At 43.0% G+C, this 13,646-nt stretch overlaps 1 protein-coding gene across 7 annotated transcripts in view; it reads left to right on the top strand.

Annotated features, from left to right (window-relative positions):
• The window catches only part of UBE2Q2 (ubiquitin conjugating enzyme E2 Q2), a 100,022-nt gene that overhangs the window by 49,877 nt on the left and 36,499 nt on the right, over nucleotides 1–13,646 (top strand). For 4 of the 7 annotated variants that reach the window (XR_002123753.1, XM_019640157.1, XM_019640154.1 and 1 more), the window contains exons 1-3: nucleotides 1,033–1,065; nucleotides 9,034–9,135; nucleotides 12,616–12,720. Coding sequence is in view for 6 of the 7 variants with exons in the window: in XM_019640157.1 (XP_019495702.1) it covers nucleotides 1,048–1,065; nucleotides 9,034–9,135; nucleotides 12,616–12,720 (225 nt within the window). In the remaining variant the exon portion in view is untranslated. Of the gene's footprint in view, nucleotides 1–1,032; nucleotides 1,066–9,033; nucleotides 9,136–12,615; nucleotides 12,738–13,646 lie in introns of those variants that run through there. The other 3 variants (XM_019640155.1, XM_019640156.1, XM_019640159.1) reach the window with 3 other exon arrangements.

Genomic DNA, 13,646 nt, shown 5'->3' with positions numbered 1-13,646 from the left:
CCGCGCCGGAGGGCGTGAGGGGCCGCGGCGCGCCCGGCGCCGCAGGGGCGGCTGAGGACCGGCAGCCGCGCGCAGCGTGCGCCCCTGTCGCCGGGCCGGGAGGACCCTGTGCGCTCGCTCGCTCGCTCGCTCTTCCCGGGAGCGGAGCCGCTCGGAGACGCGGGCTCGCAGGGGCGGCTGAGGCGGGAAGTGGCCTCGGAAAAGCGTGAGGCCGGGCTGTCTGCGGGGCGCGCTGCGGGGCGCTGCCGGCTGCGGCGGGGTCGGCGGTGGCTTCCGCCCCTGGAACGCCCGGCCCGGGTCCCGGACTCCCTCCCGCTGAGGCGGTGGCGCTCGGGCTCTCTGGCCCCAAACACCCACCACGTTGGGGAAAACGTGCTTCGCTTCGGAGCAGCGCGGTGGCGGTGACCCGGGCAGCCCAGGGTTTGGCGGGTGCAGGCTTTCCCAGCGGGAAGGAGACCGACCCGGTGGCGACTAGTGTCGCAGAAGTTGGGGACAGCCAGCCACAGGCAGGGCCGGTTGCGGTGACAGGAGGCTGAGCTTGTAGGCTGTGGGGGCCACCGAGTGAGTCAGGCCACTTGGGACAATGTTTGCCATCCGGGACCCGACTGGCTCTGCGGCGGGTGGCGTTGGGGAATGTGGCGGGGCTGTCCCCGTCGGGGCGGGGTGCTGGTGGGGCTGTGCTGGCTCTGAGTAACCAGGGGTGCCAGGATGCTAAGCGTCCTGTCGTGTCCAGGCGGCCGGTCACCACCGAGTCGTGCCGCCTCCGATGCCAGCGGCGCCACGTGGAGAACCCGCTGGAGGCTGCGGGGCGCCCGCCCGCAAAGACCCTGAGCGATGACCCGGCTTGGGAAATGGAGCCAGTGCTTTGGTGGGAACTAGCGTGACGGAGCTGCTAGCGGACCATTCAGACTGAGGCCGCTGCGTGAGGACACACGCTGTCAGAAGATGGTTGTCGTGTGCGTGCTCAGCGTGCGTGGACGGGCACTGACTTTGCGTGTGTGTGTCAAACACCACACATACAAAAGCCGAATAGTGTGGAGCGTTTCCATGCGCCCAGCCTCAACAGTGAGAACCCTTTGGCCAGTATTATTTCGTCTGCACACTCCTTGGGTTACTTTGAAATAGGTTCCAGACATATCACTTCATCTGCACATATTTCAGTGTGTCTCAAAGATGAATCCTCTTTGGGCAGGGAGGAGTGGTTTGATAAAATCTGTGTGACTTGCTCATGTTGGTACCGTTTACTTGGAGGGGAAAGAGCAAGGAAGAAGTGGGGTGGGATTTCACCTCTCAGGACCTCCTAGGAGCCTGCTGTGTTTGTGATTTGCTATTCTCTAAAAGTTGCAGCTCTTTAAAAAAAAAAAAAAGAGTTTGACCTGTTCTTTAACTTTCCTCTCATGTCCTCTTACTGCAGGTATTCATCTAGCTCTCCTTGCCAGACCCCGTCTTCTCCGTGTTCACCAAGAAGCATCCTTACACAGTTGCTGTAGTGCTTGAGTGATGCGTGCCAATTCCCGATAATCCTCTAAGACCTTGTGGCCCTATCCTTTCGGGCTTCTGCTTTAGCAGTTTGTCCCATGTGGCATGTGCCCCGTCACCCCGCCTCAGCCTGCCTTTCGTGTCTGACCATCCTCCAAGACTCTTCTGGTCATCTTCAGTTCAGGCTGATACTGATTTCCCCTTCATCCCATCTATGAGTCCTTACTATTTACTGCTTTGGTTATGTTTTCTTGTGCTCTATCGTAATAGTTTTGGATGCTTGTCTTTTTTTTTCTTCTTAATGGTAGCAGGGGAGAATATTCTATAATTATGCTTTTCATCTTCCACTCAGTAAATGCTGAGTAAATATTTGTTTCATTGACTATATGGTCACCATTCTAGCTATCTTCTATTTCAACAAAAATCTTAACTATTGTGTAAGTTCACCGCCAAGAGTTGGTCAGACGTGCAGATGGTAACAAGGTAGTGACGTGGATAGTGCATAAATATTTAAAATGTCGTTGAGGGCTTGTTAGGAAATCTATAATTTGACTTCAACTTCTTATGAAAGACAATTTTAAGAAGTAAAAAACAAAACAGAACATGGATGTTTCACTCTCTAGGCCAAGAGAATTGAGCTAAATTTTTTTTGTTTTTTATAAATTTGTCCTAATTTTAAGTATAAAGGCAAAAGAGAGTTGTTTTCAACTTTAAGGAAACTTTTTAAATTCTTGTCTTCTGTGAACTCATGCTAGGAAAGATTGTCATGTAAACTTAAGTATTGTTTTCCATTCTCAGTAAACAGGTATAATTGCCAGTCAGTGCTAACATCCACCCAGCTGTTAGGATCACACCTACCACAAAGCAGCTTGTTTAAAACCTGTGCAGCCTTATTGGGAGCTAGCATGTCTTTCTTTTAGTCCTTTGAAATACGTAACAGAACTTGGCAACTCAGCACTCCTTTTATGGACTTCTTGGCATCTGTGAGCTTTTGGTAGGGAATTGCTGTTTTAGAGTGAAAAATACCCCCCACCACTGCCCCCTGGAAGTAAATTAGCTGGTAGATAAATAAAATAAAACCTCATATTTTGTTATTTGTGTAGCATAAATCATTTCTCTTTCTGCATGAGTGGCTATTTGTCAGGCTACTTGTGGTGGAACTTTTGTTACTGTTAATTAAATTTCTATTCATCATTGCCAAAAAGCTCCCACCCCTCTCCAACAGCAAGATGCTAAATTAAAAAATGTTAGAGCTCTGAGTTTAGGAAACAGAAAAAGGTTTATTCTTTATTTAGTAGTTTTTTTGTTTTTTTTTTAAAGATTTTATTGGGGAATTGGGGGAGGGGAACAGTGTTGGGGAATTGGGGAAGGGGACCTGCCAAGTTGTTGTTCTTCAGTCTTCGTTGTGGAGGGCGCCAGTCGCCATCTGGCTGCCCGTTGGCAACGTGTGGCCTCTAAGCTCAAGGTGCTATGTTCAATCTTAGTTGCGGGTGGGCGTAGCCAACATCCCATGCGGGAGTCAAACCAGCATACTTGTTGTTAAGAGCGCACGCTCTATCCACTGAGCCATCTGGGTGGCAGCTCAGCTCAAGGTGCCAAGCTCAGTCTTAGTTGTGGGTGGGCATAGCCCACCATCGAACAGGCAATCTTGTTGTTACACCAGCTAAGCCATCCTGCCATCTGCGGGCAGCTCAGCGACAGCTCAGCTCGGGTGCAGCGTCACTGGCCGATGTGGGAATCGAACCTGCGGCCCTGTTGCTCAGAGCTCGCACTCTTAAGCCAAATCTTAAGCAGCCGAGCCACTCAGCCAGCCCCAGTAGTTGGGTTTTTAAGCAAATCACTTCTTTTGCTGTTTTTTTGTTTGTTTGTTTTTTCTATAAAAGGTAATACTTCTTACCCCGCATGAGAGCATGTATAGGAAAACTGTAGCAGTCATCATGTTCTCTAGAAATATACAAGTGATGGTGTCGTTTGTGGCTGAAAAGCACTTTATTTTGAAAATGCTTTACAATAGCTTTTCATGGGAAATAAATCAGTGCTGTCAGTTTCTTAATTTCTGGCATTTCTAGTCTTGACACTGGTAACAAGTAGCCCAGCTAAGGTTATACAAAGGAAATAATGAACGAAACTTGACTAAAGAGGCCAAGACCTTTTCTTCAGTCCTTCCTCCTGGGACAGATTACCTTCCCAGATTGAACTCCTGGAGAATGGCTTGGAAATAACCACGTTAAGCACCTAAGTGGTACTTTCAGGCCTGAGGAGTCATTGTTTTCATTCATCTCACCAATTTATAATGTAGAGTCAAATTCCCAGTCATTGTTATCCATCCTCCCTCAGCCACCTTTTAATGCCCTTCCTTGAAAGGGACAGATATATAAACAGGAGACTTAGGTTTCCGTTGGATGAATGATGTATCCCTTAGTAACTTGATTTTTTTGTTAAACTTCCTTAGACCTGGAAAAGGATGGTATTAGATAAATGTCAGCTGGTTGAGGGGTGGGGAGTGGAATTGAAACAGTCACTTCCACTTGCAAAGCTTTGGAGAGCCAGGGTAATGAAGCCAGGAGTCCCTTTCCCCAAGGCCGATGTGACGGTGCCCAGTGTGGTCTTCTAAACCATTGGTCAGAGTCAGGGTGCTCGGGACCCTCTTCAGCACCTGTGTCTTCTCTGTCTCAGGTCACTTGCAGTGATGCTTTGATCAGCTGTAATTTGCTGCTCAGAACACCTAAGTATTTTTCAGATCACAGGGGTATGTATACATTTTTCTTTTACCAAGTGTTAGAGCTTTCACTCGGCTTCTGTGGGCTCTGATCATGTTAAACACTTAGTTATTTGCTTGTAAGATGATTGGCAGGGAGAAATTCCCTCTCCCTTCCCCTCCCCCCTCCCTCACCTTCTCCCTCTCCCCCCATTCTTTCTAGCTTTTTTTTTATGTTGTCAGAGCAGTTAGCATTGTATTAAAGTACTGTATGGTGATTCTGCCAGTTTATTTCATTCTCTACCTCACATTTATTGAACAGCAAAGTGTGAAAGCAACGTGTCCCATACCTGGTCTCCAGGAGAATTTCAGCTGTTATAGCTCTGACTCTGCAACAAGAAGCATGTGCATCAGTTTTCAAAAAGTTATCAACTCTTTGGAGATGATCATGTTGGTCATTTGGAAAGATACCACACACTGAGCAGTTTTGCTGGCTTGCTTGATATAGAGCCACACATTGGCCTCTTAGTGGATTTATGTAGAAAATAGGTACAGAAAGTTATTTCTGAACAAGACGGACACACCTTTTCTTAAGCAATGACAGACGGAGAGGTTGGTTGATTGACCTTGAGTTGTGTTGCCTCGCACCGGGACAACACGACGTTCCAGTTGCAGGGATGGTGAACTTGTTCTGCTGTGGGACTGCGCACGCGTCAGTCATGTCTTCTGATACCAGGTGTAAAGGTGCTTCTATTTTTTTCCTATTTTAGTTAACACTTTGCACATTAATAGCTAGAGCTAAGCCCTTGTATATGTAGGTAATGTCCTTTGAAACTTGCCTGTAAGTTTTCCATTCTTATTCATGAACTGGTTTCTGCAGCTGTTGTAACAAATTATATTGTATAGGAACTTGTTTTCCTTTTAGGTATTAGTTTCTATTTATCAGATTAGTAAACATTTGAGCAAATGACATGGGTGTTCTCACAGTCATGGTGGAAAGTATAAATACCTGTGACCCTCTAAAAAATAGCTTGGTTCGTATAACCCTCTCTGTTTTGGCAAGATAAATGCTGGCGACCCCAGGCTGGTCAGTGCTGCTGTTGCGAACCCACATCTCCAAACCCAGCAGAGAGCCCTGGTCTCAGAGAAGACCCAAGTTTGCCTGGCTCAGCCCAGCTGACAACACATCACTGGGGATTGGATGGGCAGGTGGAGACCTGTGACCAGGTTTGGAGTCGAAGGAAAGGGGTGGGAAGACTAGCCCCAGCGGAGCCTCATAGGCTGGTATAGAATGGCGAACAGGTTTTTTTTCCAAGGAGGAAATTCTGAGAGTGGGGGAATGGGGTCCGGGAAAGGTGCAGTTCTCAAAGCTTTTGGGGTAAAGAATTCCTTATACCATTAAAATGTATTGAGGGCCAAAGGAGCTTTTGTTTATGTAGGTTATCTATCGATATTTAGCATTAGAAATCAAAACAAATATTTAAAAGAGTAATTCATTAAAGTCATTACATGTTAATGTAAATGTTTTTATGAAAAGCCATACTTTTTAAACCAAAAAGTTCTAGTGAGAATAGTGGCACAATTTTCTATTTTTTGTAAATCTCTTTGCTGTCTGGTCTGTCATTTGATTCTGCATTCAATCTGTTGTGATATGTTTTGGTTGAAATAATGTCAAGAAAATCAAGCTTCACACATATTTGGTTGGAAAAATAAGTATTTTAATGTTTTAGGTAATTTTGGATTTCTTTTTCGATACTTCACCAACAGTTGGTCTTTCTTGATATTGTGTCATCATGCATTGGTCATTTGGAAAATATTGGTTCATTGAAACGGTCTAAATGTTAATATATGTCATTATATAATATGAAACCTTATATTCATTAATATCACCATCAACCTCATCAGAATAACTCTTGGGAAGCTGTCAAACTTAAAGTGGTAGATAGAGGTTTTTCAGAATTCTGATTTTTGCTTGAAAGCTTGAATTTTGTTATTGGCAATAAATACTGCCCTTTGTTCTCCTTGAAATGACAGGCTCTTTTCATTAATTTTTGAGAAACTGTCAGAAACCCCAAGTTGGAATAACCATTGTTTGTCAGTCATCCTTTCAAGTAAAATGGTGTTCTGTTATAGTGGTTAGTTAGTTCAGCTCACAGCTCAGCCACGCGAGTGTTTTGCAGGAGTGCTCATGTGTGGTTCTTACTCCATCACTTTCAGTATTAAAAATACACATGGAAGGATTGAGATTTAGTAAAGCCACTTTACTGCTGCGTCACAGACATTCTTAAATGGGGCGCCTTCTTCTTTTTCTAATCACCTGAATTCAGCTTGGTGGTGAAGAATACCATCGCTACAAGCAGAGTGTGGTCGTTACAGCTTCTACCTGTCTACAGTCCCATCATGGCATGTGCACCACTCCTGCCAAGGTCAATACAGTGAAAAAGGGCAGTTAACATCTTAGTGTTCCTGTAGAAATAGTTTAGAGCTGAGATTGCAGGGGCTCCACTTGGAGAACTGGTAACATAGTTTCTTAGACCTACTCTATATCCTATCTTCTCATGCACAGGATTAGAAAACCATGTTATATGTAGCAACGATATCTCTCNCTCTCTCTCTCTCTCTCTCTCTCTCTCTCTCTCTCTCTCTCTCTCTCTCTCTCTCTTTTTGTCCAGAGCAACAATTCACAAATTTTATATTGCTTATTTAGAAGTTTTCTAGACAAATAACAATCTATAGAATGAAGTTCTAAATTTAATTTAGTGTTTTGTAAGGCTAAATAAAACACAAAACTAAAATAATGGAAGTGGTCAGACGATATGTTCCCAAAGTAGGCTGAAGAATTTAAAGAAGAAAATGGCAATACTCAATAAGTAGTTTTCTTTAAAAACAGGATTAATTTTGAAGACAGTTTACTTTTTTAGCCTATAAAGAGGTTTTGGGAAATGAGAATAGTTAAGAGATATGAGAATAGTACAAAAACCACTACTGAATAGATATAATGATGTCCTACTTCAGTATCATTTTTTTCTTTAAAGAATATTTGGTAAAATGCTTTAAAAACATTCAATTGCTGTGGTGTCAACTGTACTATAATTGACATTATAGTTCTCAAAGCTGTGCTTTTTAAAAACTGTGTTTCTGCAAAATTGTTATTTTTCCGTGATTAGAGCCTAATTGTTCTGCAGCTAACAACCGAATAATAACAGCTTTTTCTTACATTATAATAATAGGAAGCTGCACAATGTCTGTTAGTAGGAAACTATGTACTGCTTAGTTTAACTTTTTGAAAACAACACATGCAATTGTGCTTTTAAAAACATTAATACATGTGTAGTAAAGCATGTCTTGGTAGTCCTCAGTTGTGAGATGGGATTTCATGGGGCTTGAATTAGTTACCTACTGCTCTGTTCAAGCTTAGCTGAAAACAGCAGAGGTGATCTCACGGTTTCTGTTTGTCAGGAATGTGTGCGCCGCCCACCTCGGCCAGGCCGGGCTCCCGAGGCAGCAAAGGTGTTGGCCAGAGCTGCAGTGTGTCCAGCCTGGCAGACAGAGTCTGCCCCCAGGCCGTGCACGTGGGTGCTGTGGGGCTCATCTGCTTGCAGGCTGTTGGTCTGAGGGCCTGGGGGGGGGGCTCAGCTTCTTGCCAGTGGGGGTGGGCCTCTCCACAGGGAGCTGGTTTCCAGCAGAGGAAGCAGGTAAAAGAGCCGGAGAGGGTGACCAAGAAGTTGTCATCTTCTTGTACCTCATCTCCGAGGTGACATCCCATTACTCTTGCTGTACTGTGTTTGCTAGAAGTCAGTAGGTCTGGGGGACGGATGATACGCGTGTGAATGCCAGGAGGTTGGCATTATTGGGGCCATTTTAGAGGTGGCCTGCTCGTGTTCCAGGACAGCATGACCTCTGAGCTGTAGCTCACAGACAGTGGCTGTGCAGGAGAGGGCCTCACTCAAACCCCACTCCTGTGGCACCGAGAGCTGGCTGTGGCCCTGTGGTAGCTTTGTCGTGGTTCCTCCTGCCCTCTAACCCACCCTGCTGTGCTTAACAAGTAATACTAACCTCACTTAAGAAATGTGTTCTTTGAGAAACTACATTCCTCCCTACAGTCTCAGAAGGAATGGAAAAGCATTAGGAAGAAAGCAAAATTAAATGGGATTGATTTTAGGGCCAATTTTCTGATGGAGAAAAATCTCAAAAGTAACTCCTATAATTACACTACTCAGAAAGCAAGGAGTATAGTGAGTAAAAGATTTTTAGCATTTGTAAGGATTTAAAAAACATGCCTAGATATGCACTCCTCTGCTTTACTTTAAAAATTCAAAGATCTCATCTAGATCTATTACATTAAAAAGGCAAAAGGAGTATGGTTTAAGTCTATAGACTTAAAGGTTGGGTGTTTTGTTTTTTTTAAATTTGTTTTTGCTTTTTGAGAGATTTATTATGATTCAAGAAGTTGAAAGCCCTCATATATGTTAAAACTGAGAGCCCAGGCCATCGGCAACCTTTCTTTGTACTAAAGAAAAGAAGACCAGTGCTTGAATGCCACTTTTTTCTGCTTTGGATAAACCATAACTTTTGCAGTGTATTCTCTTACGTTTGTTTTAAATCATACTACTTACTGGGTAAAAGTCCTTTGTCTGTCTTTAGACTTAAAAATTATGTAACATGGAGCAGGCAAGATTAAACCATAAAGCTTTTGGGTTTTTTAAAAAAAAAAATCCATAAAAAGAAATTTGTTTCTCCACACATGGATTTTAATGTGTTGCTTTTGTTCCCTAATCTGACTTAAGTCTGTGCTTATCTCACCATTTAGTGGTTAGTCTGTTGTAAATGTGTCTAACTTGGTGTCTCTGTAACAGGAATCTTACCCGTCTTCCTCACCAATATGGTTTGTGGACTCTGACGACCCAAATCTGACATCAGTTCTGGAACGTCTAGAAGATACTAAGAACAACAATTTGGTGAGAAAATCAGCCACGCTATTTTATTTTTTTTCCTCATGAACCTTATGTATAGAACTTAACCCTCCTTCAGGCGCAACGGATCTCACAGATTCATGGCACACAAATTTTCAAATATCTAACAGTTAGCTTTTAAGTATCATGATTCATCACTTCCATATCTTCCCCTCTACCGTAACCTATCGCCGGTCGTGTTTGTGACTTAGTACAGTAAAAACATATTTCATATTTGAAAATTTGTGTGCAATGAATCTGTGAGATCAGTTGCAACTGACAGGAGGTAAGTGTTAAGGTGTAAGAGCCTGATCAATGGTTATTTGATAATCTTCAAGGAGCTAACGACCAGGTTTTTTGTTTGTTTTGTTTTTGTTTTAGTACTTCAAATTCTATTTACTTTCTGGTTTCTCTTTTTTATTCCCCACAGGTATGGTCTTAATTTGGATCAGGAATTAGATGATCTCTTTTCCATGAACTGTAACCATTAAACTAAGCAGGCATTCTTGGTAGGGACCCCTAGCGAAGGTGGGGAGGAGTAGAAAAAGGGGAAGACTGCAGGGTCGAGTGGGGGGATAATAATGACAGAACAACACCCGCGCTAGTGTTAGGGAATTGCTTTCTCTGTCAAGAGTCTCTAACTGCAATAAAAGGTATATAAATAAAAAGGTTTTTTTCCAATATATAAGGAAGGTAACTTTCCATTTTACAAAAAATTTAAAAACCTATTTTCTTTAATTATAAAACTAATAAGTGACCATTGTGAGAGAAATAGTAAAATAAAGGAAATAAAATTCTCCTGTAATTTCTCAACCTGATATAACCATTGTTGACATGATGTATTTTTTCCCTTGCTAGTAAAGTATGTACTGGGGGTGCCAAAAAAATGTCTACAAGTGAACACTTTGATCAGCGTTGCTCAAGCACTAGTTCACCATAATCAGAAGTGTCTGGACACTGATGGTAACCATTTGGAGCACCTCTAGTAACTGCAGAAGTCAAACGTGACTTGTATTCATCTTTTAGTATTGGTATATATTGAGTATTGCAATTTTAAGAGTTTTTTTTCCTTTCTTAAAATGTGTATATATTTTTCGGCACCCTCTGTATGTTCTTATATATATATTTAAATAGTTGAGCTCATATTCTATGCAGTTTTATATCATTTTTTAAAGTTAATAGTATCGTTGTATTTTTCCATGATTTCATAAAGTCCTTATAGAAAAATATCAATCATTATTTGCAGGCAACATGATTGTTTACCTAAAAAAAAAATTCCAAAGGAATCATTTGAAAAAACAATTTTTGAGATGACTGGTTAAAAGCTATTACATAAAAATCAATAATTTTCTTAAATGTCAGCTATAATCAAATAGAAAATGTAGTGGAAAAGTATTTTGTTGACAATTACAGTTAAATTTTAAAAAGTACCTAGGAATAAACTTAGATGCACAGGTCATGTATCAAGAAAACTACAAAAATGTGCTGAGTGGAATGAAAGATTTGACTGCTGTGTAGGAATACGGGCAGACTCCATATTATGAATTTGTTAATTATCTCCATAGCTTCATGCTAACTTATAAATTGAATGCAAGTCCAGTACAAATTGAAACAGACTTATTTTCAGAACTTGACAAAATGAATCTAAAGTTTGTCTTGAAGAGTAAATAAAAAGTAGCAATGAAGTTAACAAAAGTAATGAGGAGACTTGTCCAAGTAGATATTAAATAAACACTGACTACTGGCACAGGACGGGACAGATAAAGGCGACAAGTTCAGAAACAGAGTCTTGCAATTGAGACTTTAGAGTAAGTTAACTTGAGTTAAAGTACTCAATAAGGAAAGGATAGATTATTAATAGTATTGGGAGAACTGACCATTTGAGTGTTACCTCAGATTTCTGTCAAAATAAGTTATAAGTGGTTTAAACAAATCTATTCTTAAAATTAGGAAGAGAAGAACATCTGAAAGACTGTTTTAAGAGGAAAGGCTAGTCTGGAGAGCCATGAAGGTTGGAGGTAAAAATTAAAGGCTGGACGGCACAGGTTCACATGTCCAGCAGGGGGCGACAGGACGGGAGGCGTGCAGACGGGACCCCTGAGCTGCCTGCAGCTCCTTTTCCAAAAAGATGGGAAGGCAGACACTTTGTAATAGTAGAAATGAGTGGGGTTCTTTTTCAATGTCTAAAATATTCCATAAAAAAATGCTCATAAAGTAAAATGACTTAGGATATAAAATTGGGTCTAATTTTATTAAAAAGTAAATATATTAACATAAAAGAAAAAACCCCAAAAACTCACCCTCCACTCTTTCTTATAGTCTCTGCCAGTTATCTCATAGCCTTGTTTCCTGGCAGAATAAGCCATATTTCCTTACCTTTAACGCACTTCATTCATTATAATCTGGATTCTGCCTTCATCGCCACAGTAAAAGTTTTCATCTTTAGTTGCCAAATCCAGTGACTCCTTTTTTAGTCCTAAAATTGACCTCTCTGCAGCCTTTGGTAGTGCTGGTGTTTCCTTTTTGAAACATTCCTCTATTCAAAATGGATTACTTCATGTCCACCAATAAAGAGCTGGTGAAATGTGAATCTCTGTGTAGCTTTATGATAGAATATTATGTTGTAGTTAAAAGAATGCAGCCAGTCTTTTCACAAGAGCACATACAATTTTCCAAGACATGTTAAGTGAAAAAGTGAGGCATAGAGTATTGTCTGTAATCTGGCCACTTTTGTACACAGGGTTGTGAAAAATCTGTGCTCTACTGATTTAGACACACTTTTTCCCTGGTCCATACAGGAAATAATAGTAGAACAGAAAAGTAATTCTTAAAAAATGGACTGTTTTCTATGTCAGACTCTGTGATAAGCAGTGGGTACAAAATGCAAGTCAGAGTCCAGCCCCCTGGGAGCTGGTCATCTAGTGAGGACTTCATCTGGTCACTGTGTCCTGTTTTTATCTTATCACCCTGCCTGGTCTGCCTTTTTCTTCCCATTCTGTGCCTTCTCTGAGTATTCTCTTCCACCTCCATTACTTAAATCATGGCCCATGTTCCAGGGATTCCTAAATCTGTGTCTCTAGCTAGAATGAATCTCCTGAGTTTCAAAACTATATACGAGGTGTGATCAAAAACTACAGTCAACGCTGCTCCTAACATCAAGGTGATATTAATTGTGTACTTGTCTGAAGTTACTCATTTCCAAGACAAGAAGCTAGCACCTGAAAACTGGATAGTGCCTGGAGCTGCCCCCTCTGCCTTTTGGGTAACGTCATCCACTCGGTTGTATGACTGCTCTCAGGCCACAGTAACTTCCTTATGCGAGTGCCCCAACCATATGTCTTACCCACGGCCACGTTCCCGGTAGGCTGGCATTGAGCAGTGCCAGAGTTTCCTCACTCTCTGCTGGCCCAGTACATCGTTGTAGTGTGATTCTTGTCTTCCAAGGGCTCTTGCACGTAACGCTCACTTACTGACTGTGTCTTTTAGCTCCGTCAGCAGTTGAAGTGGTTGATTTGTGAGCTCTGCAGATTGTATCACCTTCCTAAGCACCTGGATGTGGAGACCCTGGACGAACCACTGCCCGCGGGTCAGGTAAAGGAATGTCTCCGGTGAGCAGAGCTAAAGAGAAGCGCCCCAAGCGGGAGTCAGACGAGATGCCTGTGCTCGTTTAGTATGCAGCTGATCTAGAAGTTAGTTTCCGCTGTTTTGTTTGTTTTGCTGTGGGTGCTGAAAATAACCTTGTCACTTTCCGGAGCTGCTGCTGTTTACTGTGACAGGCCAACAATTGCACCCTGGCACCAGCACCTCCCTTAACAACGTTCCTGGTTTCCATAATTGGGTGCCAGTGCTGGTACATTCCCCTTCACCTGGAAGGTTACCTCCTTAAGCCCATCTGTGTTTTGCAAGGTTTCGCCCAAGTGCCGTCTCCCCTAAGCCAGAGAGAGGCCAGAATCACCAGGCTTGGAAGGAATGCCTTCCTTACACCAGTACCAGTTCTTCGGGTTCCCTGCCGTCTGTGTGAGGTCTTCCCCCTTGTGGAGCCTTGGCTGCTTCTCGCCAGCCTTGGCGGGGTGCCCTCCGAGCTGGCGGCACAGCTGCTATCCTGCAGTTCTTGTGTCCTCTGCTGGAGTAGAGCCGCTCTCCTGACCTCATGGCCTCTTGCCTGGCTCCCTTTTCCCATTTTGCCTCAGCACATCCTCAGGTGCTTTCTGAGAATGCATGAGGGGCAGGCCATGCTCTGAGTTCTGTTGTGACTTCTGCAAGGGTGTGGCCGGACCACCGTGGCTTTGACTCTTCTGTGCTCGTTAGCTGTGTCACCTAATGAGCTTGGGCTAGTTACCTAGTCATGTGTGCGCCAGTTTTCCATTTGCAAATGAGGGAAATAGCAGTGCCTGTGTTTTGGGGGGCTGTGAAGGTTAGGTGAGCTGGTAGTGTCATTCAGAGCAGCGCCTGGTGCATGTAAGTGCCCAATCAGTGTTAAGTGCCCCGACAGCCTGCCTCACGCTTGACTGGCAGTT

This window comes from Hipposideros armiger, unplaced genomic scaffold (genome assembly GCF_001890085.2).
Source record: "Hipposideros armiger isolate ML-2016 unplaced genomic scaffold, ASM189008v1 scaffold_48, whole genome shotgun sequence".
In the NCBI taxonomy this organism is placed as follows: Eukaryota; Metazoa; Chordata; class Mammalia; order Chiroptera; family Hipposideridae; genus Hipposideros; species Hipposideros armiger.
Note: the sequence above shows the minus strand (reverse complement) of the source record. Positions and strands in the feature narration are given on the sequence as shown.